Source organism: Chiloscyllium plagiosum, unplaced genomic scaffold, assembly GCF_037043375.1.
Source record: "Chiloscyllium plagiosum isolate Xiang-an unplaced genomic scaffold, Cpla_swu_hap1 HiC_scaffold_33, whole genome shotgun sequence".
Classification (NCBI taxonomy): Eukaryota; Metazoa; Chordata; class Chondrichthyes; order Orectolobiformes; family Hemiscylliidae; genus Chiloscyllium; species Chiloscyllium plagiosum.
The window spans coordinates 2,336,426-2,364,002 of NW_028270171.1; the positions used below are offsets into that span (position 1 = coordinate 2,336,426).

At 46.4% G+C, this 27,577-nt stretch overlaps 3 protein-coding genes and 3 non-coding genes across 7 annotated transcripts; 3 read left to right on the forward strand and 3 right to left on the reverse strand.

Moving 5' to 3' along the window:
* The first annotated feature begins 175 nt into the window (after positions 1-175).
* Positions 176-1,899, forward strand: fmc1 (formation of mitochondrial complex V assembly factor 1). Its single transcript, XM_087978066.1, has 2 exons — positions 176-414; positions 1,502-1,899. The coding sequence occupies exons 1-2, from the start codon at positions 295-297 to the stop codon at positions 1,703-1,705; spliced, it is 324 nt and encodes a 107-aa protein (XP_087834192.1). The 5' UTR covers positions 176-294; the 3' UTR covers positions 1,706-1,899.
* Positions 1,900-6,655: 4,756 nt separating this feature from the next.
* On the reverse strand, positions 6,656-6,737 carry trnal-aag (transfer RNA leucine (anticodon AAG)). The gene has a single exon. It is a non-coding gene; the product is annotated as a tRNA-Leu (tRNA).
* A 170-nt stretch (positions 6,738-6,907) lies between these two features.
* trnal-uag (transfer RNA leucine (anticodon UAG)) lies at positions 6,908-6,989 on the reverse strand. The gene has a single exon. It is a non-coding gene; the product is annotated as a tRNA-Leu (tRNA).
* Positions 6,990-7,047: 58 nt separating this feature from the next.
* LOC122542079 (heme-binding protein 1-like) lies at positions 7,048-15,927 on the forward strand. The gene is made up of 5 exons (XM_043679411.2): positions 7,048-7,194; positions 8,229-8,313; positions 9,267-9,405; positions 11,936-12,116; positions 15,607-15,927. Exons 2-5 carry the CDS (start codon positions 8,236-8,238, stop codon positions 15,782-15,784), a joined length of 576 nt encoding a protein of 191 aa, XP_043535346.1. The 5' UTR covers positions 7,048-7,194; positions 8,229-8,235; the 3' UTR covers positions 15,785-15,927.
* Positions 7,224-7,305, forward strand: trnal-aag (transfer RNA leucine (anticodon AAG)). Its single transcript has one exon. It is a non-coding gene; the product is annotated as a tRNA-Leu (tRNA).
* A 4,158-nt stretch (positions 15,928-20,085) lies between the features above and the next one.
* On the reverse strand, positions 20,086-26,502 carry LOC148141179 (uncharacterized). 2 transcript variants are annotated; one of them, XM_087978069.1, is made up of 4 exons: positions 25,973-26,502; positions 24,640-24,738; positions 24,186-24,312; positions 20,086-23,765 (listed from the first exon to the last, which is right to left on the reverse strand). In XM_087978069.1, the coding sequence occupies exons 2-4, from the start codon at positions 24,722-24,724 to the stop codon at positions 23,516-23,518; spliced, it is 462 nt and encodes a 153-aa protein (XP_087834195.1). In that variant the 5' UTR covers positions 24,725-24,738; positions 25,973-26,502; the 3' UTR covers positions 20,086-23,515. The 2 variants fall into 2 exon arrangements, with proteins under 2 accessions (XP_087834195.1, XP_087834193.1); XM_087978067.1 differs by having other exon boundaries at positions 20,087-23,765; positions 24,186-24,315; positions 25,973-26,493.
* Between the last annotated feature and the right edge of the window lie 1,075 nt (positions 26,503-27,577).

Consider the following 27,577-nt stretch of genomic DNA (forward strand, 5'->3'; position numbering starts at 1 on the left):
GCCCCTGCACCGCCCGGCCCGGCCCCCGGGGCCCCGCCCCTGCACCGCCCCGGCCTGTCCCTGTCCCGACCCCGCCCCCCGGACCCCCGCGACCCCGCCCCCGGGGCACCGGCCCCGCCCCGCCTCCCGGACACCCCGCCCCCCGGGCCCCACCCCCGCACCGCCCCGGCCTGTCCCGACCCCGCCCCGTGACCCCAAGGCGTTTCCGCGGCTCCCCCCGCGGCGGCGCGCGGGGCTGCCGCCCATCGACTGGTTCTCCCTGAGATCGACGGGCGATTGCTCGGGCTGATCAAAATGGCGGCGCTGCGGTTGGCGCGGGGCCTCCTGAAGGAGATTCGGAGACAGGGCCCGGGGCAGAGTTACCGCGAGTCCGCCGCCTACACCTACATCCTGCAGCAATTCAGGAAGAACCAGGTCATTGAGCGGATCGAGGGGGAGTGTAGAGGGAGCTTTACTGTGTCCGGGAGGGAGGGAGGAGAGGGAAGGGGGAGGAGGGAGGAGAGGGGAGGGGGAGGAGAGGGGAGGGGGAGGGGAGGGAGGAGAGGGAGGAGAGGGGAGGGGGAGGGGGGATGAGGGGAAGGGGGAGGGGGAAGGGAAGGGAAGGGGAGTTCTGAAAAAGTCATATCTGACTCAGAACATTACCTCTGCTTCTCTCTTCAGACACTGCCACCAGACCTGCTGAGTTTCTACAGCATTTCGCATTGTTTCAGGTTTCCAACATCTGCAACATTTTGCCTTCTATTTGAGAGACTAAATGGCAGTTCTATCCAACCCCATCCTCTAGTGCCCACCCCCACCCACATATCCCACCCCTCAAACCCCTCTCTCGTTCTCTACCTGGGTAAAGAGCAGAAAAAGCTGGAAGGATTAGTTGCAGTCTTTAAATTTGACAAGAATTTCTTGTGTGACAGTGACTGATAAGCTGCTCGTCCAGGTGAGGATGTTCAGGAGCTTACCTGTAACAAGTTGCAGAGATCCTGACACCTGACTATTCACAGTTCTCAAGCTGCTTTACCAGGAGACCTGAGATGACACTCCTGGTTCCACCAGTGGGTAGTGATTCACAGCTAAAACACTGCCTTGATCTGATCAGATCAGCGTTTTCCTGGGTGTGGGTTCTTTTGGAAATGGATTTGGCCGCCAACATTGCTTTGTTAATGGGGATCCTTACTGCAAACTGATTGTGAAATGAAGTTTTCAGCAAAGTTTATTGAACAATGTTACTAGCCATAAACAAAGACAGAAATTGTTGGAAAAGCTCAGCAGGTCTGGCAGCAACTGGGTGGAGAAATCAGCTAACATTTCGGGTCAAGTGGGGAAGCAGTTCTGAGGGAGGTCACCGGACCCGAAACGTTACTCTGATTTCTCTTCACAGATGCTGCCAGACCTGCTGAGCTTTTCCAACAAATTCTGTTTTTGTTTCTGATTTATAGCATCCACAGTTTATTTTTTCGCTTTTTATTGATTGTTAATACCAGTTGCTCACTCTGGCTTGGTACAGGTCACCAGTGAGAAACTGTGCCGGGCTCAGCATGAACTGTATCACCAAGCCTCCACCTACATGTGCCTCCTGCAGAGTGTCCGACAGCACCTAGCTCTACACCAGGAGTACCACAGCAAGGGAGAACGGTCACCCCATGAAGTGGCACAGCTTGTTGGCCTCAAACTGCCACAGCAACCCGGAGGCAAAGGATGGGAAAAGTGAGGAGGAGTAAAAGCATCCTTACTCCTCGAGTACACTGTGTGGACAAACACATTATTCTAATTCCGATGGTCTTGGCTATTCACTGACAATGTAAATATGGTCCGAGGGCTGTTTGTGTTTCTTGTGTATAGTGCAGCTCCTCAAAATCTCAATGGTTCATGAAGTAATTAAAAAGAGACTCCAATTAAACCCAATTTGTGACTGTCACATTTATTATCATTTGGAGATGCCGGTGTTGGACTGGGGTTACAAAATTAAAAATCACACAACACCAGGTTATAGTCTTAACAGGTTTAATTGGAAGCACTAGCTTTCGGAGCGTTGCTGATGAAGGAACAGCGCTCTAAAAGCCAGTGCTTCCAATTAAATCTGTTGGACTATAACCTGGTGTTGTGTGATTTTTAACATTTATTGTTGAAACAGAGATTGACCTGAGGACTGGAGGGATGAGATTCAGAATTGCAGCCTTGTATTTGAGGCCTGTTCATTCTGCAGTGATTGAGTTTCTCGGTCTCCTGTCAACTCTGAATGATTCTGTTCAAAGTACCAGTCACTGATCCTGTGTCTTTTCCCTCCTCATTCCCTCCCCAGCCTGAAAGTGCTGACTCTGTGCTGTACAATCCAGACAGTAATAGCTATCATTCTCTGCTTTGCCTCTGAAAATCCAGCAGCTGATTTTCCCAGGCTATTTCATTAGCAATGCCTGTCCGACTCTATTATAGCGTTTCTCTTTTAAAATTCTCCTTAAATGCTCGTAAACCTCCAGCTCCTTACCCTAAACTGATGGATCAGTTTTTGTCCAATGTGTATAGGAGGGTTTCCTGACACAGTATGTCGAAGGACCGACAAGAGGGGAGGCCACACTGGATCTGGTGCTTGGTAATGAACCAGGCCAGGTATTTGATTTAGTTGTAGGTGAGCACTTTGGAGAGAGTGACCATAATTCAGTTACGTTTAGTTTAGCGATGGAAAGGGATAGGTACATGCCACAGGTTAAGCGTTATCGATGGGGCAAGGGCAATTATAATGCGATTAGGCAAGAATTAGGATGCATAGAATGGGGTAGCAAAATGCAGGGGATGCAGACAATGGAAATGTGGAGCTGGTTTAAGGAACAGATATTGCGTGTCCTTGACCGGTATGTCCCTGTCAGGCAGGGAGGAAGTGATAAGGTAAGGGAACCGTGGTTTACAACAGAACATGCATCTCTTGTTAAGCAGAAGAAAAAGGCTTATGTGTTGATGAGGCAAGATGGTTCAGATGAGGCGATGGAGAGTTACAGATCTGCGAGGGAGGATTTAAAGAGAGAGTTAAGAAGAGCAAAGAGAGGACACGAGCAGTCTTTAGCAAATAGAATAAAGGAGAACCCTAAAGCTTTCTATAGGTATGTGAGGAATAAAAGGATGATTAGGGCCAGTCAAAGACAGATAGAGATCGGAGAGGTGCTAAATGAACATTTCTCACTGGTGTTCACTCAGGAAAAGGAGAAGAATGAGGTACGAGATATTAGACTAGAAAGGATCGAGGTTAGTTATGCACAGGTGTTATCAATTCTAGAAGGAGTGAAAGTAGACAAGTCCCCTGGGCCAGATGGGATTTATTCGAGGATTCCCTGGGGCTAGGAAGGAGATAGCAGAGCCTTTGGCTTTGATATTTGAGTCGTCATTGTCTACAGGTTTAGTACCTGAGGACTGGAGGAATGCAAATGTACCCTTGTTCAAGAAGGGCAGCAGAGATGACCCAGGTAATTAGAGGAAAGGTTTTGGAAAGGATTATGAGAGATAAGATTTATAATCATCTAGCAAGCAACAATTTGATTTCAGATAGTCAACATGTTTTCGTCAAGGGCAGGTCATGTCTCACAAACTTCATTGAGTTTTTTGAGAAGGTGTCCACGCATATAGATGAGGGTAGGGCAGTTGACGTGGTATACTTGGACTTCAGTAAAGCCTTTGATAAGGTTCCCCATGGTAAGCTGATGGAGAAAATTTATTCCTGTTGAAGGGCTTTTGCCCGAAACGTCGATTTTACTGCTCCTCAGATGCTGCCTGAACTGCAGCATGTTGCCTGGTCTGGAGGGAAGGTCTTATGAGGAAAGGCTGAGGGACTTGGGTCTGTTCTCATTGGAAAGAAGAAGGCTAAGGGGGGATTTGATAGAGACATACAAGCTGATCAGAGGATTACATAGGGTAGACAGAGAAAGACTTTTTTCTAGGATGATGACGTCAGCTTGTACGAGAGTGATAGATTTAAGACCGATGTCAGAGACAAGTTCTTTACTCAGAGAGTGGTAAGGGCATGGAATGCCATACCTGTTAAGGTAGCCAACTCAGCCACATTAGGGAGATTTAAACAATCCTTAGATAAGCACATGGATGATTTTGGGATAGTGTAGGGGGACGAGCTTTGAATAGTTCACAGGTCGGCGCAACATCGAGGGCCGAAGGGCCTGTTCTGCGCTATATTGTTCTATGTTCTAAACCTGTGTGTCTTGCTGTCTGTGTGTGTGTGTGTGTCCCAGCCTAAGCTATTAATCCCACTGCTAAATGGAACTATCTCTCTATTTCTTTCTGTTATAATTTTGTACTCCTCAGTCAGGTCCCCTCAGATTTCTCTGTTCCAAGGAAAACAACACCAACTTATCTCTCTTCATAGCTGAAACACTCCTGGTCCAGGCAATATCTCCTGTATACCCTCTCTAGTGCAACATCCTTTCTATAGAGTGATGATTACATCAGGCACCTACTTAATGACTTCAGTTCCAACACCATAATTGTAACCAAACTAATCTCCAAACTCCGAGACCTCGGTCTCTGTTCCACCCTCTACAACCCGATCCTCAACTTCCTGACCCATAGACCACAATCAATGAGAATAGGCAACACCTTTTCCACGGGAATTCTCTACACCAGTGCCCTGCAAAGCTGTGTATTCAGCCCCGAACTATACAAACAATCTGTCCTAGTCCACCCACATGGATGCTATGGTCAAGAAAACACAACACCTTCCTCAGGAGGTTACAGAAATTTGTCTTGTCTGTAAAGATTCTTTACCAAGTGTTATCAAAAGCATTTTATCTCTATTCATAAAGACTTGGTACGGCAACTGCTCTTCCCAGGATCATAAGAAATTACAGCGAGTTGTGAGCACAGCCCAGTCCATCTCACGAACCAACCTTCCAACCATTGACTCCATCTACAGTATACCTTTCGCTGCCTCAGGAAGACAGTCAACATGATCAAAGGCCTTGCCCAACCTGGTCATAACCTTCCATCAGGCAGATGATGCAAAAACGTAAACATACTTGCCAACAAATTCAGGAACAGCTTCTTCCCCACTGTTATTAGACTTCTGAATGGATCGCTCAAATTTCAAATTTAATGTTGTTCTTGCTCTTTTTTGCACCTTCTCTGCAGCTGTCACATTTCCTTGCTCTGTTCTATTACTCTTGTATGGTATGATCTGCCTGTACTGGATGCAAAACCAAACTTCACTGTTCCTAGGTGCATGTGATAATAATAAAATCAAATCAATTCAAGAACTGCACACAGTGCTTCAGCTGTGGCCTAACTCAGCTCCAACCGCAACAAGGACAGAACGCCCCTGGTGCTCACCTTCCACCCTACCAACCTTCGCATAAACCAAATCATCCGCCGACATTTCCGCCACCTCCAAACAGACCCCACCACCAGGGATATATTTCCCTCCCCACCCCTCTCCGCCTTCCGCAAAGACCGTTCCCTCCGTGACTACCTGGTCAGGTCCACGTCCCCCTACGACCCACCCTCCCATCCTAGCACTTTCCCCTGCCACCGCAGGAACTGTAAAACCTGCGCCCACACCTCCTCCCTCACCTCTATCCAAGGCCCCAAAGGAGCTTTCCACATCCATCAAAGTTTTACCTGCACATCCACTAATATCATCTATTGTATCCGTTGCTCCCGATGCGGTCTCCTCTACATTGGGGAGACTGGGCGCCTCCTAGCAGAGCGCTTTAGGGAACATCTCCGAGACACCCGCACCAATCAACCAAATCGCCCAGTGGCTCAACATTTTAACTCCCCCTCCCACTCTGCCGAGGACATGGAGGTCCTGGGCCTCCTTCACCGCCGCTCCCTCACCACCAGACGCCTGGAGGAAGAACACCTCATCTTCCGCCTCGGAGCACTTCAACCCCAGGGCATCAATGTGGATTTCAACAGCTTCCTCATTTCCCCTTCCCCCACCTCATCCTAGTTTCAAACTTCCAGCTCAGCACTGTCCCCATGACTTGTCCGGACTTGTCCGACCTGCCCAGCTCCTTTTCCACCTATCCACTCCACCCTCTCCTCCCTGACCTATCACCTTCATCTTCTCCCCCACTCACCTATTGTACTCTATGCCACTCTCTCCCACCCCCACACTCCTCTAGCTTATCTCTCCACACTTCAGGCTCTCTGCCTTTATTCCTGATGAAGGGCTTTTGCCCGAAACGTCGATTTTGCCTGTCCTTGGATGCTGCCTGAATTGCTGTGCTCTTCCAGCACCACTGATCCAGAATCTGGTTTCCAGCATCTGCAGTCATTGTTTTTACCTCCATCATAACATACCTGCTCTTGTGTTCAATGCTTCAAGTATAAAAGGCTATGTGCTTTCTCAACTACTCTTGATCTGTCTTGTTGCCTTCAAGGATCTGTGAACATGTACCTCAAAGTCTCTCTGATCCTCTTGTACTTCTGAGGGTCTTGCCATTCATTGTGTACTCACCTTGCACTTTTCAGGATTAAATTTCATTTACCATTTTTCTGCCTATCTCAGTCATCCTGTATGTTCATATTCAGTTCCAAATCAGAATTTAAATTGAAGAAATAGCAAATTTCTGCAGAATAGTTAAAATTGCCGCAATTGAAATGTCCAGCGGTGAGTCCTGTCCTGATCAGGGAAGGGAAACAATTTACAAAAATCATTGTCTGGCAGCGGTGGGATTCGAACCCACGCCCCCGAAGAGACTGGAGCCTTAATCCAGCGCCTTAGACCGCTCGGCCACGCTACCTGCTGAAGTAGCCTCCTCACATAACTAACCTAAAACCATTTAATATCCTCTGCGGCAAATCAGAATTAAATTTTGGAATCATGAAAGTTAAAATGTATTCGCTCCCAAGAAATTGGCAATTCAGGAGCCCGCAGGAAAAAAAACTAAATTAAATAAATAAAAATTAGGACTGGCAGCGGTGGGATTCGAACCCACGCCCCCGGAGGGACTGGAGCCTAAATCCAGCGCCTTAGACCGCTCGGCCACGCTACCGACACGGAGCCGCTCGCCTCCCGAGGCCCTGCTGCTTTCCGTGACGGTCGCGGCAGCCGCGCCATCGCCAGGAGGCGGGTACCGTCCAGAGCCCGGGGCAGCTCCTCCTCCGCTCGGCCTGAGCTCTCCGTCGGCCTCGGGCTCCTGGTGAAGCTGCCCCGCCCTCCCCCGGGAATCACGCCGCTTCCTCTTGCAGCTGCTTCTAGTGAGTGTTGGTGGCGCCATCGCTGTCGCGGTAGCGTGGCCGAGCGGTCTAAGGCGCTGGATTAAGGCTCCAGTCTCTTCGGGGGCGTGGGTTCGAATCCCACCGCTGCCAGCTGCAACCTTTTCATCATTAACTGAATATTTTAATGTATTTATTTGCACCCGTTACAATTAAGAGAGGACTTGAGTTGTTATTAAATACTTCATATCAATCAGCCTATTTTATTAGAACAGACAAGATTCAGAGGGATAAACGATGAAATGATTCCACTGGGGATATAATTAGGCCACAGATCATTGAGTGATGGAACAGGCTCAAAGGGCTGAATGGCCTACTTCAGTTCCTCTGTTCTTCAATCATCAGAATAAATTGGAGAATGTAAACTTTTCTCTTTAAAGAAGAAATGGTTGATGAGAAGATTCAATAGAGATGTTCAAACTCATAATGGATAAAATTCCAGGGTCAGGAAGTGGAGGACAGCCACATGAAAGGATTGTAATGGAATCAGTGAGATTAGGAAATGCTTCTACTCAGGCAATGTTCAGAATTGGTGATGCTTCACCTGACATTGAGGTTGAAGTTGATGCAATTCCCTTGAAAATGGAAAGAGAGACATTTGTGCAGGACAGAGAAAGACAGGGGCAGATAGGTTCTTGATTAATAAGGAAATTAAGGCGGGAAAATAGAGTTGAGAAATGTATCGACCATGATTAAATGGTGGAGCAGATTTGATGGGCTGAATGATCTAATTCTGCTCCTAAATTTTATACTAATTTTGTAATTGGTAACCTCCTTCTCTCTTGCCCAGTACTCACTGGTTAGTGATGACGAAAGGGTCAATTCGCAGGCTCCTCCCGGTTAATGACAATGCATTTTATTAAATTAATCTGATAACCTTCCCAAAGTACTGAACTTTGAATCATTTAACAACTTGGTAGTTCATTTCTGAGTGAAAACTTCACTTAAGGTCGCTTTTGAGAGCACTGTGAATTTACCTTCGGATTTCATAAAATATTGACTCAAATTTCAATTAGAGCGACCATGTTTGGGATGATAACAAACTCGCTGTTCAGTCAAACTGAGAACCGACCCTGTCAGACCCTCAACTCAGAAACCAAGGTAAGATCTTCAGCAAATATTCAACGTCTGATTGAGTCCCTGGGGCAGTAACCGAGGGGGAACACAGACCTCTGGGGTACTGACCCCATTAATCTCCAGTTCTTGGCTACAATGAGACCTATACCTGACTTTATTAAGTAGCCACTCTCCCTGTCTCTGAGGAGTGCGGGGTGTTGTCTGTCTCTGACCAGGAGCAGTTAGAGTGGGACCCTGCACCCTGGTAAAAGTTGCAGTCATTTGGTCTCAGCACCGATAAGGAGGAAAAATAGGCCAGAAATAGAAAGTGAGTGTATGTGCATGTTTCTGAGTGTGTCTGTATCGAGACATGTGACTGTATATGTGTGTAGTTCGGAGTTCAACCCGGCCCGATCAATCCCAAAACTCGGAAAAGTGTGCAACTCACTGTAAACTTTCCAACTGATTAAAATTGGTTTAAATACTGGGGAGGTTAAAGATTTGACGAACCAGGACGGAGTGAATGTGGGATTTATAAATTCTTCATGTTGCCTGGCAGATGTGAATGTGCCTGACAACTTGTCGCCTTGAATTTTAATGATTTATTTTGAAGGATTCATCCGGGCAAAGTTTGTAGGGTCTGTGTTAAAGATTATTTAATTTACACTCGAAGCTGTTATTATTAAGCAGTGTCCCCAGAGGGCAGCAGAGTCCCACAGAATATTCCCATGTAGGCCAAGGACTGTACAATAATGTTGGATAATATACTAGAATACAGCACCTGCATTCCTCACTGCGGCTTGCACTGCCCCACTGGGAGATAAAGCACTGGGATTCTGCATTGTGGCATGCACTAGGAAATATAGCACTGGCATTCCCCACTGTTTGAAACACGAATTTCCTGCTGTACATTAAAATTTAACTGAAATTTACATACAAATTGTATATTCTACTTCTAAGGGAGTTTTGTGAATGACAGATTTGGATTTTTTTTGCAGGGAGACCTGACCTATGAGGAGTGCAGGTATGAGGGTGGTAATTATGCCAGTGTCACCATAAGTGGGAAACCATTTGACGAGGGGTCAGGAGAAGGAGCCCTGAAACTGCTCAAATATGTCGGAGGATCCAATGAGCAAGGTATTGGCATTCTGTGAGAGTCTGATGTATAACATTCAGGAAAGGACAGGGCTTGGGTTTCATGCTTTCCAGACTGCTACCCACCAAGGGTCAGCTAACTCACCGCAGTCAGTAACCAAACCCATTAACTCTCACAACACAATAACTAGCACTTACATACCACCTATAATGCATTGAAGCAGTCAAACCTTCTTGAGTGATTACAAAACACAATGTGATACTGAGAACTGGTTAAAGAGGTCAATTTTAATGAAACGTCACAAAGAACAAAGTAAAGTATAAATACCACCCCTCCAAGCTACTCACCATCCTGACTAGGAAATATATCACAATTCCTTCACTGTTGTTGGGTCAAAATCCTGGAATTCTCTCCCTCAGAGCACTGTGGGCCAACCCACTGCAGTGGTTCAAAAAGGCAGGCTCACCTCCACCTTCTCAAGGGTCAACCAGGGACGGGCAATAAAGGCTGGCCCCAGAAAGAGACCCCCACACCCTAAGAACAATCTTAAAGTTGGAAACAGACCCTTTGGCCAGCATGTCCGTGCCAACCACGTTTCCCAAAATGAATTAGTCCCGTTTGCCTGCATTTGGTCCATATCCCTCTAAACCCTTCTAATTTATGTATCTCTTCAAATGTTTTTTAAATGTTGATGGGTTTAAGGAGGTTATAGAGTTAGAGAGGAGCAATGCCATGGAGGGATTTCAAAATGAGGACTAATGTTTAAAATTTAAAAGTGAGGTCATAGAGTCATAGAGATGTACAGCATGGAAACAGACCCTTAGGTCCAACCCGTCCATGCCGACCAGATATCCCAACCCAATCTAGTCCCACCTGCCAGCATCCGGCCCATATCCCTCCAAACCCTTCCTATTCATATACCCATCCAAATGCCTTCTAAATGCTGCAATTGTACCAGCCTCCACCACTTCCTCTGGCAGCTCATTCCATACACGTACCACCCTCTGTGTAAAAAAAAAAAAAAAAAGTTGCCCCTTAGGTCTCTTTTATATGTTTCCCCTCTCACCCTAAACCTATGCCCTCTAGTTCTGGATTCCCCCCCACCCCATTGAAAAGATTTTGTCTATTTATCCTATCCATGCCCCTCATAATTTTGTAAACCTCTATAAGGTCACCCCTCAGCCTCCGAAGCTCCAGGGAAAACAGCCCCAGCCTGTTCAGCCTCTCCCTGTAGCTCAGATCCTCCAACCCTGGCAACATCCTTGTAAATCTTTTCTGAATCCTTTCAAGTTTCACAACATCTTTCCGATAGGAAGGAGACCAGAATTGCACGCAATATTCCAACAGTGGCCTAACCAATGTCCTGTACAGTCACAACATGACCTCCCAACTCTTGTACTCTATACTCTGATCAATAGAGGAAAGCATACTAAATGCCGCCTTCACTATCCTATCTACCTGCGACTCCACTTTCAAGGAACTATGAACTTGCACTCCAAGGTCTCCTTTGTTCAGCAACACTCCCTAGGACCTTACCATTAAGTGTATAAGTCCTGCTAAAATTTGCTTTCCCAAAATGCAGCACCTCGCATTTATCTGAATTAAACTCCATCTGCCACTTCTCAGCCCATTGGCCATCTGGTCCAGATCCTGTTGTAATCTGAGGTAACCCTCTTTGCTGTGCTCTACACCTCCAATTTTGGTGTCATTTGCAAACCTACTAACTATACCTCTTATGCTCACATCCAAATCATTTATGTAAATGACAAAAAGTAGAGGATCCAGCACCGATTCTTGTGGCACTCCACTGGTCACAGGCCTCCAGTCTGAAAAACAACCCTCCACCACCACCCTCTGTCTTCTACCTTTGAGCCAGTTCTGTATCCAAATGGCTAGTTCTCCCTGTATTCCATGAGATCTAACCTTGCTAACCTGTCTCCCATGGGGAACCTTGTTAAACGCCTTACTGAAGTCCATATAGATCACATCTACTGCTCTGCCCTCATCAATCCTCTTTGTTTCTTATTAAAAAATCTCAATCAAGTTTGTGAGACATGATTTCCCACGCACAAAACCATGTTGACTATCCCAAATCAGTCCTCCCCTTTCCAAATACATGTACATCCTGTCCCTCAGGATTCCTTCCACTGATGTCAGGCCCACTGGTCTATAGTTCCCTGGCTTGTCCTTACCATCCTTCTTAAACAGTGGCACCACGTTAGCCAACCTCCAGTCTTCCAGCACCTCACCTGTGACTATCGATGATACAAATATCTCAGCAAGATGCCCAGCAATCACTTCTCTAACTTCCCACAGAGTTCTAGGGCACACCTGATCAGGTCCTGGGGATTTATCCACCTTTATGCGTTTCAAGGTGTTTCCAGATAGGGAGCAAACCTCGGTCAGTCAGCATGAGGTTGATGGGCGAATGGAGACTGGTGTGAGTTTAGATCTGGGCAGCATTGAGACCCTGTCTAGAATGTTGTCTGCGACGCGGCTGGAGGGAAGGATGGACAGTATCTGTTTCTGAGTATAGGTGACCCTCGCTGAGTGTGAGGGGTGTTTTTGCAGGTGTCCAGATGGGGATGACTGCCCCGGTCAGTATGACTGTACAGCCAGGTGAAGGTAACAGCTTGCAACCCAAGGTCGAAGTTCAAATCCGTATCCCCAGCAAATTCCAGGATAACATTCCCAAACCAACAGACGAGAGCATCACAATCAAACATCAGGATGATTTCACCGTCTATTCCACGTAAGTGTTAATGAATCCAGTAAAGGGTTAAACCCATCGTTGTGGCCATAGCTCAGGCTAAGTCCCATCAGTGAGGAAATTAAACATGGGCTGGCCTGCTATATTCTGTCAGCTTGACCCAGCTGCACTGTCAGACTGGGCTCTGATCTCCAGAAAAGTTCTCTGTCACTAAGGGGAGGCGATGGCTCCGTGGTGTTACCACTTGACTATTAATCCATCATCTCAGCTAATGTTCTGGAGACTGTTTAAATCCCATCAAGAATTTGAATTCAATAGATTTAAGAATCTACTGATGACCATTAATCCATTTCTGATTGTCAGTAAAATCCCATCTGGTTTGCTAATGTCGTTCAGGGAAAGAAATCTGCCATCCTCACCTGGTCTGGCCTACATGTGACTCCAGGCCCACAGTGATGTGGGTGATTCTGACCACCCTTTGAATGGCCTAACAAACCACTCAGTTGTACCAATCATACAAAGTCTCAAAGAGATGAAACCAGATGGATCATCTGGCATCAATCTAGGCATCAGAAAAGACAGTGGCAAAAAATGCCTGACGTTGTCATACTCTCAGAATCATAGCTTACAGACAATGTCCCAGATACCACCATCACTGTTCCTGGATATGTCCTGTCCACTGGCAGGACAGACCAGGCAGAGATGGCATCAGTGGGATACAGTCAGGGTGTTACCCTGTGGAAATTTGCAGCATTGACTCCAGACCCCATGAAGTCTCATGGCTTCAGGTTAAACATGGGCAAGGAAACCTGCTGCTGATTACCACCTACTGTCCTCCCTCAGCTGGTGAATCCTCCTCCATGGAATTACTGAGGGTGACGAGCACAAAGTGTATTCTGAGAGAGGGATTTTAATGTCCACCATCAGGACTGGATCTGCAGCAGGTGATGAGGAAACCACTGAGCGAAAAACATACCTGATCTCATCCTTACCAACCTGCTGGCTGCAGATGCATCTCACCATGACACTACCGTTAAGAGTGATCCCCGCACAGTCCTTGTGGAGATGAAGTCTGCCTTCACAGTGAGATTACCCTGCGTTGTGTTGTGTGGCATGGTCACCATGCTAAATGGGACAGACGTCAAACAGATCTAGCAGCTCAAGGCTGGGCATCCATGAGATGCTGTGGTCCATCAACAGCAGCAGAATTGTATTCTAACTCGATCTGTAACTCAGGAAGCCCAGCAAAGCTGGAATCATCGGGTATCAGGGCATACTCTCCAGTTGGAATCAAATCTGGCACTTGGAAGGTAGTTGTGGTTGTGGAGGTCAGTCATCTCAGCTCCAGGACATCTCTGCAAGAGTTCCTCAGGGTGGTGTCCGAGGTCCAATCATCTTGAGCTGCTTCATCAATAACCTTCCCTCCATCATAAGGTCAGACGGGGGGATGTCTGCCGATGATTGCACAATGTTCAACACCACTCGTGACTCCTCAGATAACGAAGCAGTTCATGTTCAAATGAAACAAGGTCTGAGCAATGTCCAGGCTTGGGCCGACAAATGGCAAGTAACATTCATGCTACATAAATACCAGGCTATAATCATCACCAAAAAGAGACAATCTAACCACCGCCCCTTGAAATTCAATGGTATTAATATCACTGAATCCTCCACTAGCAACATCCTGGGAGTTATCAGAAACTCAACTGGACTCTCTATATAAACATAGTGACCACAAGAGCAGATCAGAGACTAGGAATACTGCAGCGAGTAACTCACCTCCTGACACCCCAAAGCCTGTCCACCATCTACAAGGCACAAGTCAGGAGTGTGATGGAATACTCCCCACTTGCCCTGGATGGGGGCAGCTCCAACAACACTCAAGAAACTTGACACCATCCAGGACAAAGCAGCCCCCCCTTGATTGGCACCATATCCCATATCCACAAACATCCCCTTCCTCCACCACTGACACTCAGTAGCAGCAGTGTATACCATCTACAAGATGCACTGCAGAAATTCACCAAAGATCCTCAGACAGCACCTTCCAAACCCATATTTATCTCGAAGGACAAGGGCAGCAGATACATGGGAACGCCACCCCCTGCAAGTTCCCTTCCAAACCACTACCATCCTGACTTGGAAATATTTTGCCATTCTTTCAGTGTCTCTGTCAAAATCTGGGAATTTCTTCCCTGAGGGGATTGTGGGTCTACCTACAGCACATGGACTGCAGCGGTTCAAGAAGGCAGCTCACTCCCACCTTCTCAAGGGGCAACTAGGGGCGAGCAATAAATACTGGCCCAGCCTGTGATGATAAGATCTCACACGTGAATTTTTTTAAACAAGTCTCCTGGCTGATCCAGTGAGCTTCCCTTACTTTGTGCTGGGATGATACAAACACACATTCAGATCACGAACACATTGAGGCCACTCAGCCCCTTCAGCCTGTTCAGTGAGGTGATGGCTTATCTGACTGCTCCATATTCCCACCTAACCCCTGCTCCAAGAACCTTTTACACCTTTTCCACTTCCCCCCCCCCCCCCCCCCCCCCCCCCCAATTCTTCTACTCCCAGGACGAGTCTGCTGAACTGTCTCCAACACACTGACATTCTTCCTTAAATAAGGACACCAGTCCTGTACACAGTATTCCAGATGGTGATCTCTCCAATGTAACCAAAACATTAGTCCTTTACCCTGTGTTCAATTGACACGTCCATGATAAATAACAACATTCCATTTGCTTTGTTAATTACTTGCTGTACCTGCATACCAGCAGTGCAACGTACCCTCAGCACTAACCCTCCGACAGTGCAGCACTCTCTCAACATTGACCCTCCGACAGTGTGGTGCTCAGTCAGCACTGACCCTCCGACAGTGCGGCGCTCCCTCAGCACTGACCCTCCGACAGTGCGACGATCCCTCTGTATTGAGAATTTCAGCCTCCATCTATGTTAAGTTTCTGGAATGGAACTTCAGCTGATCAAAGCCTTCGGAGTTTAAGTGAGTGAATGATCCATCCTGAGCTATCCTGAACTGGGGCTGGACAATGGGAGCCTTCTCCAGTGTCTTACACCTGAGCTAGGAATTGGTTATTGTGAAAATCTATCGCCACAATCAAAAAAACAATTGAAGTTTTTTAATGAATCAACTAGTGAATGTTAATGTAACATTTAATTCCCAAAATTCGAGCTCCATTAACCAGGCTACAAATGATGTCAACATTTCAGCAGAAGTTGTTGAAGGAGAAACAAGGGTCATTGGGAGTAAATTGGCCATGTCTCAGTGACCAGGTTGTAGATGGTTTGGCTCAGTTCCCCACTCTCAGCTGGCCACTCTCCTCTTGTAGACAATAAGAATGTGCTGTGATTTGCTCCTGGGACTAGTTATCCAGCCTTCCCCTTGACCATTTGTCCAATGCTGCCTCTGCTGGTGGGAAATGGGCTGGTGTATGTGATGAAGGGCCAGTAAGATTGGGGCAGCCTTTCAGCTCCATCTCAGTCCTAGTATCATGTTGTTTCCTTCTTGCAGTCAATTTGGAGGCTACGCCAAGGAGGTTAATTGGGTTGAACATGCAGGCAAGTTGCGAGGAGCACTGGGAGAGGCTGTGTCCTATCATCGAGATTTTTACATCTGTGCTGGGTATGATCCACCCATGAAACCTATTGGCCGAAAGAACGAGGTGTGGTTTCTGAAGAAGGAGGAATGAGGGAGCATCGTGGAACATTCCATTTGCACTATGGACACCGAGATGGACAGAGAGAGAGAGAGGAAACCTCCATGAAAGCTTCTTGAGTACTTCCTAACAAGAAACCCCTCTCAAATCTGTCATTAAATATTCAATAATTACAACAGCCTCATCTCATTGTCTGAACAGATGCAGGACAAACCTCTCGCTGTGTTAGCCTGAACCTTCAATCTAAATCTAAATCTCTCTCTGTCTCTCTCTCTCTCTGTCTCTCTCTCTCTGTCTCTGTGTGTGTGTGTGTGTGTGTGTGTGTGTGTGTCTCTCTCTCACTCACTCACTCACTCATATATGAATGTTCCTCTCTTCCCCTGTTTCACAACCTGGCACACTCTCCACTGCCATCACTCTTTCCTCATGGGAGGAGGAGCTCCCCTAGTGAACTCGTCTCCTCTCCTCTCTGGTGGCTGGGTTGCTATCGCAGTAAATTCTTTGACTGTGATTTAACATCTCATAGACTGATTGATGCTAAAAGCCTGTTACACTTCAATTTTAATCTTTAAATTGGTGGAAACAGATCTTCCATCTTTCTCAAAATAATCAGGGTTTGGAAGTGATAAGCCAGGTGTCACCATGCTGAAGTAACACAGGACTCAGTGAATATTTAACACCTCTTATTATCAGAGTCATCGCACCCAACACATTCATTTGATCAAGTCTGAGGGGTGACGTTATAGAGGTTTATAAAATCATGAGGGGCATGAATAGGGTAAATAGACAAGATATTTTCCTGAGGGTGGAGCATAGAACTAGAGAGCTTAGGTTTAGGGTGAGAGGGAAAAGATATAAAAGGGACCTAAGGGGCAACGTTTTCACACAGAGGGTGGTATGTGTATGGAATGAGCTGCCAGAGGAAGTGATGGAGGCTGGGACAATTCCAGCATTTAAAAGGTATCTGGATGGGTATATGAATAGGAAAGGTTTTGAGGGATATGGGCCAGGTGCTGGCAAATGGGACTAAGACTAAATTAAGATATCTGGTCAGCATGGACAATTTGGACTGAAGGGTCTGTTTCTGTGCTGTGTATCTCTATGATTTTCAAGCTCTGTCTTAAATTTCCCCATCCTCAACGACTCAGGAGCCCAGTGTGAAGTGCAAATCTCAAGGGATTTCTACAACATTGATGTTTCTAATCTGCTCAGTAATCTCTGAAACAGGTGGGACCTGGCCCCAGATCTCCTGACGCAGAGGGAGGGATACCAGCAGTGCACCACAATAATCATGAGCTCTTAGCAAAGTGTCCTAGGCCCAACCACCTTCAGCTGCTTCATCAATGACCTTCCCTGCATCTTTAAGGTCAGGGGATGTTCGCTGATAATTGCACAATGTTCCACATCATTTGCAACTCCTCAGATACTGAAGCAGCCCAAATTCAAACACAAGAAGATCTGGACAATATCCAGGCTTGGGCTGACAACGGTAAGTAACATTCACATCTTAAAAATGCCAGGCAATGACCATTTCCAGCAAGAGAGAATCTAATCATCGTCTCTTGATATTCAATGATGTCACAATCACTGAATCCCCACTATCAGCATCCTGATGGGGGTTACCACTGACCATAAACTGAACTGGACTAGCCCTACACAGTGACTACAAGAGCACATTAGAGGCTGAGAATCCTGCAGTGAGTAATTCACCTCCTGATTCTCTGGATCATGATAGGTTCTGGTGTTTAACAAGGAATTTTTTCCAATACATTGTAATGAAAAGCAAAGAAATAATAGGATTTTAATAACTTGTATAAAATGTGACATGCTAATATTTCTGGATCAACTGTTACAACGAGTGTGTGCAGGAGTTGTAATTACATTGTCACATTGCAGCCAATAGTCAGTCACAGTCAGACATAATGATATGCTGTTGGTGGATCCACTTTATTCCAGAGATTGTACCTTTCACTAAGACAGATGTGCAGGAGTTTGATAATCAGCAGCTCCACTTTAACAGCAATTTGCAGTTATACAACTCTCCATGACTTTCTCAACCAATCCCACAGTGCCGTATCAACTGTGATTCACAGGCAATGCTGTTATCAACATGACCACTCTTTTTCTGTAAAGGAAGATCCCACAAAAATAGGTGATTGGCTGTTGGTAGCATTGGTGATTGTTTAATCTGCTCTCGCTGCTGTGGGTGATTGGTTAATCTGCTCTCGTTGCTGTTGGTGATTGGTTAATATGCTCTCTGTGAGTGGGTGATTAGTTAATCTGCTGTTGGTGATTGGTTAGTCTGCTCTCTGTGAGTGGGTGATTAGTTAATCTGCTGTTGGTGATTGGTTAATCTGCTCAGTGGAGTGGGTGATTGGTTAATCTGCTCTCGCTGCTGTTGGTGATTGGTTAATCTGCTCTCTGTGCTGTGGGTAATTGGTTAATCTGCTCTCCCTGCTGTTCGTGATTGGTTAGTCTGCTCTCGGTGCAGTGGGTGATTGGTTAATCTGCTCTCGGTGGAATGGGTGATTGGTTAATCTGCTCTCGCTGCTGTTGGTGATTGGTTAATCTGTTCTCAGTGCAGTGGGTTCTGAATTGAGTGGTGACCAGATGTCAGGCAGGAAATCCTCCTTCCATTGGTGTTCGTGATGGGACCTTTTGCATGGGATGGGCCCGTCAAGTGAAGGACAGTATTTCAGGTAAGGCTGGGTATGCTTAAAGCTGCTCATGGTGTTAGTTATGAGGGCAGCTGTCCTTGATTTAAAGAGTAGAGTTTCGGTTGTAATTTTGAGTCAATTTTCTGAAGTGTCAGATTACCTACTGATAGAGTCATAGAGATGTACAGCATGGAAACAGACCCTTCGGTCCAACCCGTCTATGCCGTCCAGATATCCCAACCCAATCTAGTCCCACCTGCCAGCACCCGGCCCATATCCCTCCAAACCCTTCCTATTCATATATCCATCCAAATGCCTCTTAAATGTTGCAATTGTACCAGCCTCCACCACATCCTCTGGCAGCTCATTCCATACATGTACCACCCTCTGTGTGAAAACGTTGCCCCTTAGGTCTCTTTTATATCTTTCCCCTCTCACCCTAAACCAGGGACTGACCAAAAACCCAAGTTCTACTGTCACTTGTGTCACACATGAAGCCAGTACCGGACACAGGCAATCTCTTGGAATTGGCTTCTTTCCCTTCATTCCTGCTGGAATCTCCTAGTGTCTATTCTTTGCTCTTTCCTGTTCCTCATCTACCTGCTGCCCTCAGCAACAGCAGCAGATTCTGTGAGTGTTGCAGTTCCCCACCACCATCATTTTTTCTTGACAGCTCATTGTTTGGATTTATCCAGACCAGTTTTTCCAGGTTAAGCAGAATTCTCCTTCAATTAAATATTGTCTCCTGTCCTCATCACAAACTTCATTCTCCAGCAAAGCTCTTCATCCTTCTCCCTGGTTACTGTGTGAGGGAGAACCACACTGTTAACAATCATGGTGTCATACTGGAGCTAGAAATGAGCCACCAGGGAGAGGCTGAACAGGCTGGGGCTGTTTTCCCTGGAGCGTCGGAGACTGAGGGGTGACCTTATAGAGGTTTTCAAAATTATGAGGGGCTTGGATAGGATAAATAGACAAAGTCTTTTCCCTGGGGTCGGAGAGTCCAGAACTAGAGGGGCATAGGTTTAGGGTGAGAGGAGAAAGATACAAAAGAGACCTAAGGGGCAACTTTTTCACTCAGAGGGTGGTACATGTACGGAATGAGCCGCTAGAGGAAGTGGTGGAGGCTGGTACAATTGCAACATTTAAGAGGCATTTGGATGGGTGTATGAATAGGAAGGGTTTGGAGGGATATGGGCCGGGTGCTGGCAGGTGGGACTAGATTGGGTTGGGATCTGGTCGGCATGGACAGGTTGGACTGAAGGGTCTGTTTCCATGCTGTACATCTCTATGACTCTATAATTAGTGTTCAGTTCTGGCCCTGCCCCAGCTCATTCTGCCAAAATTGGTATTGTCAACCTCTAGGCATCCCTGTCCCTAATCCTGACCCTGACCCTGACCCTGATCCTCCCCCTGTCCCTGTCAGTGTCCCTGAACCTTTCCCTGTCCTCACCCTGACCCTGTCTGGGACACTGACCCTAACCGACCCTGACCCAGTCTGTGACCCTGTCCCTGACCCTGTCTGTGACCCTGACCCTGTTTGTGACCCTGTGATGCTGACCTTGTCTGTGACCCTGACCGTGTCTGTGACCCTGACCCTGTCCCTGTCGCTGTCCCATTGCTCTCATGTCCAACCATACATTTCCCACCCCCCCCCATAAATGTAATCTCAGCCAAACCCCTTCTGCCCGTATCTTGCACCATGTTCTGGTCTCCTGTCACTCCTGTTCCGCTATTACAAATCTGGTCCCCGGCCAAGAACTCTTCAATTTAAACATTCACATCTTTATTCTCAAATCCCTCCATGACCTCAGTCTTTTCTCTCTTCAATCTCTTCAAGCCCCCAAACACTCTGCGATTTCTGTTCTCCTCCAAATCCAGTCTCTGATTGTGTTTGGTTCCCCCATTCAGTGGTGGTGCTTCAGCTGCTTGGGCCCCAAGTTCTAGAATTCTGATTCTAAATTTTTTTAATAACTCTCCACCTCTCTCTCTCTGCCCCTTTAAGCAGCTCCTTAAGGCCTACCTCTGACTAACTGTATGGTGATAAATGTTGGTGGAGAAATGAGAAGTTACACTGAGCTGAAGGTATGAAAAGAAGAAAGCTTACTGAGGATTGAGGAAGCAAGGATCAGACAGGGGTTGAGAGAGGTACAAGGTAGCCAGGAAGGAACTGAAGAATGGACTTAGGAGAACTCGAAGGGGGCATGAAAAAGCTATAATGGGTAGGATTAAGGAAAACCCTCAGGCATTCTCCACTTATGTGAGGAACAAGTGGATGGCCAGAGTGAGGGTAGGGCAGTCAGGGATAGTCGAGGGAACTTGCACCTGGAGTCGGAGGAAGTAGGGGAGGTCCTTAATGAATACTTTGCTTCAGTATTCACTAGTGAGAGGGACCTTGTCATTTGTGAGGACAGCGTGAAACAGGCTGATATGCTTGAACAGGTTGATGTTGAGAAGGAGTATGTGCTGAAAATTTGGAAAAACATAAGGATAGATAAATCCTCTGGGCCAGACGGGATATACCCAAGGTTACTGCAGGAATCGAGGAAGAGATTTCTACAATGATCTTTGCTTCCTCACTTCCACTGGAGTAGTGCCAGATGATTAGAGGGTGACAAATGTTATTCCCTTCTTCAAGAAAGGGAAGAGGGATAATCCTGAGAATTACAGACCAGTCAGTATTACGCCGGTGGTGGACAAATGTTTGGAGAAGGTTCTGAGAGACCGGATTTATGATTATTTGGAAAAGCATAGTTTAATTAGAGATAGTCAGCATGGCTTTATGAGGAGCACATCATGCCTCACAAACCTTACTGAATTCTTTGAGAATATGACAAAACACATTGATGAAGGTAGAGCAGTGGATGTGGTGTACATGGATTTTAGCAAGGCATTTGATAAGGTTCCTCATGGTAGGCTCATTCAGAAAGTAAGGAGGCATGGGATACAGGGAAATCTGTCTGTCTGGATACAGAATTGGCTGGCCCATAGAAGACAGAGGGTGGTAGTAGATGGAAAGTATTCAGCCTGGAGCGCGGTGACCAGTGGTGTTCTGCAGGGATCAATTCTGGGACCTCTGCTCATTGTGATTTTTATAAATGACTTGGATGAGGAAGTGGAAGGGTGGGTTAGTGAGTTTGCTGATGACACGAAGGTTGGTGGAGTGGTGCATAGTGTGGAGGGCTGTTGTAGGTTGCAATGGATTCATGTTCTTGGCTGATAAGTGGCAGATGGAGTTCAACCTAGTGAAGTGAATCACTTTGAATTTGAATGCAGAATACAGGGTTAAAGGCAGGATTCTTGACAGTGTGGAGGAACAGAGGGATCTTGGGGTCACATCATAAATTCCTCAAAGTTTCCACCCAAGTTGATAGGGTTGTTAAGAAGCCGTATGGTGTGTTGGCTTTCATTAGCTGGGGAATTGAGTTTAAGAGCCGTGAGGTTATGCTGCAGCTCTATAAAACCCTGGTTAGACCACACTTGGAATACTGTGTTCATTTCTGATCACTTCATTATAGGAAAGATGTGGAAGGTTTAGAGAGGGTGCAGAGGAGATTTACCAGGATACTGCCTGGACTGGAGGGCATGACTTTTGAAGAAAGGTTGAGGGAGCTGGGGCTTTTCTCATTGGAACGAAGAAGGATGAGAGGTGACTTGATAGAGGTGTACAAGATGATGAGAGGGCATAGATAGAGTGGTTAGTCAGAGATATATTCCCAGGGCAGAAATGGCTACCACGTGGGGACATAATTTTAAGGTGATTGGAGGAAGGTTTAGGGGAGATGTCAGAGGTAGGTCCTTTACTCAGAGAGTGGTGGGTGTGTGGAATGCACAGCCAGCAGTGGGAGTAGAATCAGAGACATTAGGGACATTTAACTGACTCTTGGATAGACACATGGGTGATAGTACAATGAAGGGTATGTAGGTTCGTTTGAACTTAGAGTAGGATAAAAGGTTGACACAACATTGAGGTCTGAAGGGCCTGTACTGTGCTGTTCTGTTCTAAGTTCAATGTTCTATTTCAAACAGGGTACAGGGGCAAGATCAGATGGTGTTTGCCTAGAAACCTTTGAAGGTGATAGGACAAGCAAACAGAGCAGATGGGACCCTGGGCTTCATGAATATAAGCATTAAGGTGTAAGTCAGGAAATGATGCAAAACTATTCTGATCCACTGATTCAGGGACCCCTCCCACTCCACCCACCCCACAATATTGGATTCCATGCTGAGCAGAATGTGACAGCTGCACAGAAAGTTCAGGTGGTGTAATTCAGGGATGAGAGACGACAGATCCTTCAGCGGGTTGGAGAAAGCAGTTCCCTTTCAGCACAGAGGGCTGAGAGGTGTCTTGCTACTGAATTGTTTAAAACCATAAAGGCTATGGACAGAGTAAATAATGAAAAACTGTTTCCAATTACATAAGAGTTGACAATAAGCAGAGAAAGTGACACAAGAATGTTAGAATCAGGAGGGGGCCATTTGGCCCTTGGGTCGGTTCACCATTGGGTAAGATTGTGGCTGATCTGGTTGTGGCCTTAGTTCCACTATCCTGCCACTCCCCGTAATCCCTTGTACATCGAATATCTGCAGCTCAGTCTGGAGTGTGTGCAATGAGTCAGCCTCTGGCTTAGAGAATCCAAAGACGAAACACCATCTGAGTGCTTTAACAAGAAATGATTTATGATGACTGAGGATTTGGAGTGTGCTCTCTGATTGGGCAGTGAGTACAGATTCAGTGATAACTGAACTAAATACTTCAAGAAGAAAAACTGCCAGGTCATCATATGAAGAAAGAGCAGGGAAATCAGAATAACTGGAATGCCACTCAAAAGAGCCAGCATAGATTTAATAGGCTGAATGGCCTTTTTACACACGGACATTCTATGAGCTGCTGGAATATCTCCTGATGTCAAATTTTGGTTGCGTTTCTGTCCTGTGTGCGTTTGGATATGTGATTGTGTGAGATGTGCTATGTAAGTGCAGTGGTTGTTGCAAGGTTTAGACTGGGAAATGTGATTCTAACAGAAGTGTTCAGAGTGGGAGAGGGCAGTTAGTGCATGTCACAGGATCCTGGAACACAATCTGTAGCAGTCCCTCACTCTCTAGCTCACTGCCTCCTCCTGGATAAGGGCCGCAGTTGTTTGGGGACTGGGATCCGCTGTGGGATCTGATACACTGACAGCTTCCTTGGCGCCTTCCTCATCACCACACGTTTGATCTTCACCGGCTTCCCATATCCGACCTGGCTGAAAGCTTTCTCCAGAGCTGCCAAATTCTCGGTCAAATCTGCAAGTCGCTTCTTCATAGCTCGGATCTCCTTAAACAAATCGTCCAGAGCTTCAGAAAGTGGCTGGATCCTGGAGACAGTGAGAGAGAGAGTGGGGGGGAGAGCAGTCAGAGGCTGCTGATACGTTCAGGACCCACCTTTCTCACTTTCTCCCTGTTTCTCTATCTCTGCCTCTCCTCCTCCTCCCAGATCTCTCGGTCTCTCATTTCCTTCCTCCCTTTCTCATTTCCTTCCTCCCTCTATCTGCTTGATTTCTCTCTCTCTCTCTCTCTCTCTCTCTCTCTCTCATATCGCTGCCATCCTGTGTCTCTCACTTTTTCTTTTTTCTGTCACTCTTTGTTCTTCTACAGATCTCTCTCCCTGCTGAGAACGTCTCTCTGTCCTCCTCTCTCCCTGTTTCTTGTTTAGCCTCTGTCTGTATGACTCTCTGTGGTGCTATTACTGTTTCTGTGATTCTGCTGTTAGCCCCCACCGTCTCTGTCCTCTCTACCTGGAATAGTCAGGCAAAACATCGGATGGTTTGTTGATCATTGTATCCTTCACTTGCTTGAAGATTCCATTTCCCCAGTAGTTCAGGAGACGAGTCACACTATAGATCCCATTAATGTTCACTTTGTCTGCTGGCAACAAGAACAGGATACCCGGTCAATACAGGGATTGGGCCCCACTGCATCCAAACATTCCTCGCTCCCAAAACATTCCCCACTCCTATACATTTCCCAGTGCTAAACATTCCCCACTGCATCCAAACATGAATCATTCCCAAGACATGACCCACACCCCAATTATACCCACATGCACCGCTGACCATGTTGACGGGTCGGTGCTGGTACCAGGTCATTGTTTGGACAAAGTGAAGCTCCCCACACTCAACCCCACCCCAATCCCACCATTGAAATCTTCCCCCCAACCAAACCCTATTACCCAGTCCTGCTCCATCCTACCTCCATCCCGGTAGTTCCACCTCCGTCGCTCACTGCTCTGAGCCAGGACGAGGAGTACACTCAGGAATCCGAGAGACACATTCATCCTGAGGCCAGAGCCTGAAGGAGCAGATACAGAAGGTCACAGGTAGTACCAGCCAGCTCAGAGGGAGAGGGGGCGTCCGGTCAGAGGGAGATGACAGGGGGGCGAGTCCCATCGGTTGGGGGGATAATCAGGGTGGGGTCTGCTCAGAGAGACACGGGGGATCCAGTCAGAGAGACACAAGGTTCCTATTAGAGAGAGAGGAGAGTCCAGTCAGAGGGACAAGTAAGAGTCCAATCAGAGAGAGGGGTCCCATCAGAGAAAAAGAGGGGAGTGGAGGGGTCCCATCAGAGAGCAGGGTTCCTATCAGGAAGAGAGGTTCCGGTCAGAAATTGGGGGGAGCGGGGTTTAATCATAGAGAGACGGTCCTGTCTGTGATGGGGGGTGTCCTGTCAGTGAGAGGAATCCCAGGGTTACGTCAGATAAAACATTTCATATAAAACCATGGTACTGAGGAGGGTGACAGAGTGTAAAGGTGAGTGAGTATGACTGTAAGTGAGGATGTGAGACAATAAGTGAGTGTATATGAGTGTGAGGGTGGTGAGAATGAGTGAGTGTGAGTAGGTGAGTGAGAATGAGTGTGAGTGAATGTGTGAATCAGTGAGTGAGTGAGAATGAGTGTGTGTGAGGGTGTGAGATAATGAGTGAGTGTGTGTGGGTGAGGGTGAGTGAGTATGAATGTGCCTGAGTAAGTGAGTGTGACTAAGAGTGTGTATGTGCATGTGATTGAGTGAGGATGATGAGAATGAGTGAGTGTGAGTCAGTGAGTGAGTAAGAATGAGTCTGTGAGTGAGTCAGTGAGTGAGAGTGTGTCAGAGTGAGTGAGAATGAGTGAGAGTGTCAGTGAATGAGTGTGTATGTGAGTTTGAGTGTGTGAGTGTTAGAATGAGTGTGTGTGAGGGTGAACACAGGAGGCTGTGCCCTTCAGAGTATGGGGTTAATAGGAAAAGCCCAAAAACCTGGAGAGCAATTGCTATCTGGATAAAATCCAACAATTTACGCTTTAAAAAGTTATCAGCTTCTGTAAATTATAAAATAAAGTTACATCTTTTTAAAAGAACCTATTTTCATTTATTGCTCTTAGTAACTAATTACCAGTCACTTTATAAATCCCTGCCTAGAGATTGCATATTATGCAATGTTTTAAAACCAAAACTCATTTTCAATTTAAAATTAATTATCAAACATAAAATACTTGACATGTCATCATCCAATTATTACTGTGCAGTTTGAGCTGTTTGAACATTTTACCTTTTACTTTTTTGGTTGTTTGTTTATTCCAAATGAGAATTCCTCCTGTTCTCCTGTTGCAGTATTCCCAGGCAGACGTGTTTCCTCCTCAAGTTTCTTGCTGTTTCTCAACGTTCTCTTCTCGAGAAAGTTTGCTGCCAATTTGATCAAAGTTTGTCCACACTGTTTTTAGCTGCGAGTGACGTGTGAAGCAGTCTGTGTTGTCCAGATGGTGAAAGGACGTGACTATTCATGGAGTTTCAAATTGATGAAAGTGAGGGTGTGTGTGAGGGTGTGTAAGTGAGGGTGGGTGAGTGAGATTGAGGGTGAGTGAGGGTGTGTAAGTGAGGGTGTGTAAATGTGATTGAGGGTGTGTGAGTGTGATTGAGGGTGTGTGAGTGTGATTGAGGGTGTGTGTGAGGGTGTGTGAGTGTGATTGAGGGTGTGTGAGTGTGATTGAGGGTGTGTGAGAGGGTGTGTGAGTGTGATTGAGGGAGAGTGAGGGTGTGTAAGTGAGGGTTAGGGAAGATGAATGTGTGAGGTTCTGTCTGAGTGAGGCGGGAGTGTGTGAGGATCAGTGTGAGTGAGAGTTGGTGTGAGTGAGTGTGTGAGGAGGGAGTGTGAGTGAGGGGGAGTGTGAGTGAGTGTGTGAGGCGGGAGTGTGAGTGAGGATCAGTGTGAGTGAGTGTTGGTGTGAGTGAGTGTGTGAGGAGGGAGTGTGAGTGAGGGGGAGCAATCAAGCAGTTGAATAAACATGTGGACTGATTGAATATTATTATGTGGGTATTTTATAATAATGTCCTCACTGGTGTAGTTTTGTTTAATGCTGTGACTATTTGAATCTGTGCCTATCTTTAGGATGAGATGCAATGATTGGTTGTCTTTTAGTGATAGTCTGGAGGAATTGTGCCATCAATAATTTGCTACAATTAGTGAAATAAGCTACACCCATAATCACAGGAAACAGAATTTCCCAATCAGTGAGTCGTCTTGCAAATATTGGTCCTCATCCAGATTCCAATGTATGACCTTCTCCCTGGGTCTCAGAGTACACATATTGCCCTCACCTTGACATGCTGCTAAATGCACGTGTTAGAGAAATGTCAGTGCCCACAGTTCAGTCTTGGAGAGATAAAGGAACCTCTCACCCTCAGACATAGAGGAATTGAAGAGCAGCAGGTGTTGGAGACTCTAGAAAGGATTTACAGCTGGATCTGCTTGATCAGACCAGATGTTGTAACTGAACAGAGGCAAGTATCTTTCACAACATCAATCATCCAGTACCTTAAAAAAACTATCTTTCCATTCTCTTTCATTCAATCACTTCTCCCTCCCACTTTAGTTCTTTTCTCCTTTTGCATGTCCCATTTCTCTTTATCATATTGTCCCCAACATTTTTGTCAGAAATTTAAACTTTTTTCCCACATTGGCATTTGGGAATAAGCAGCTCCACATAAAACAAGCCTCACCTTTGGTGTTTCAGAACAGTGAACCCTAATAACAGCACAGAGAGCTCATTAACTGCTCAGCTGCAAGGCTCAAATTTCACATCGGGTGTGTATGTATCACAGAGTATATACAATTCACTTCGCATAGAATCATGGTGAGTTTCTAGTTGCATGTCAG

Excerpts from the sequence above, each read along its gene's own strand:
- LOC122542079 (XM_043679411.2), top strand. The coding sequence starts at position 8,236 with ATGTTTGGGATGATAACAAACTCGCTGTTCAGTCAAACTGAGAACCGA. Across the intron at positions 9,406-11,935 it reads CGGAGGATCCAATGAGCAAG|GTGTCCAGATGGGGATGACT; the intron begins GTATTGGCATTC and ends GTGTTTTTGCAG. Across the intron at positions 12,117-15,606 it reads GATTTCACCGTCTATTCCAC|TCAATTTGGAGGCTACGCCA; the intron begins GTAAGTGTTAAT and ends TCCTTCTTGCAG.
- LOC148141179 (XM_087978067.1), bottom strand. The coding sequence starts at position 24,724 with ATGAATGTGTCTCTCGGATTCCTGAGTGTACTCCTCGTCCTGGCTCAG. Across the intron at positions 24,316-24,639 it reads GTGGAACTACCGGGATGGAG|CAGACAAAGTGAACATTAAT; the intron begins GTAGGATGGAGC and ends TCTTGTTGCCAG. Across the intron at positions 23,766-24,185 it reads GTTTTGCCTGACTATTCCAG|GATCCAGCCACTTTCTGAAG; the intron begins GTAGAGAGGACA and ends CACTGTCTCCAG.
- fmc1 (XM_087978066.1), top strand. The coding sequence starts at position 295 with ATGGCGGCGCTGCGGTTGGCGCGGGGCCTCCTGAAGGAGATTCGGAGA. Across the intron at positions 415-1,501 it reads AGCAATTCAGGAAGAACCAG|GTCACCAGTGAGAAACTGTG; the intron begins GTCATTGAGCGG and ends GGCTTGGTACAG.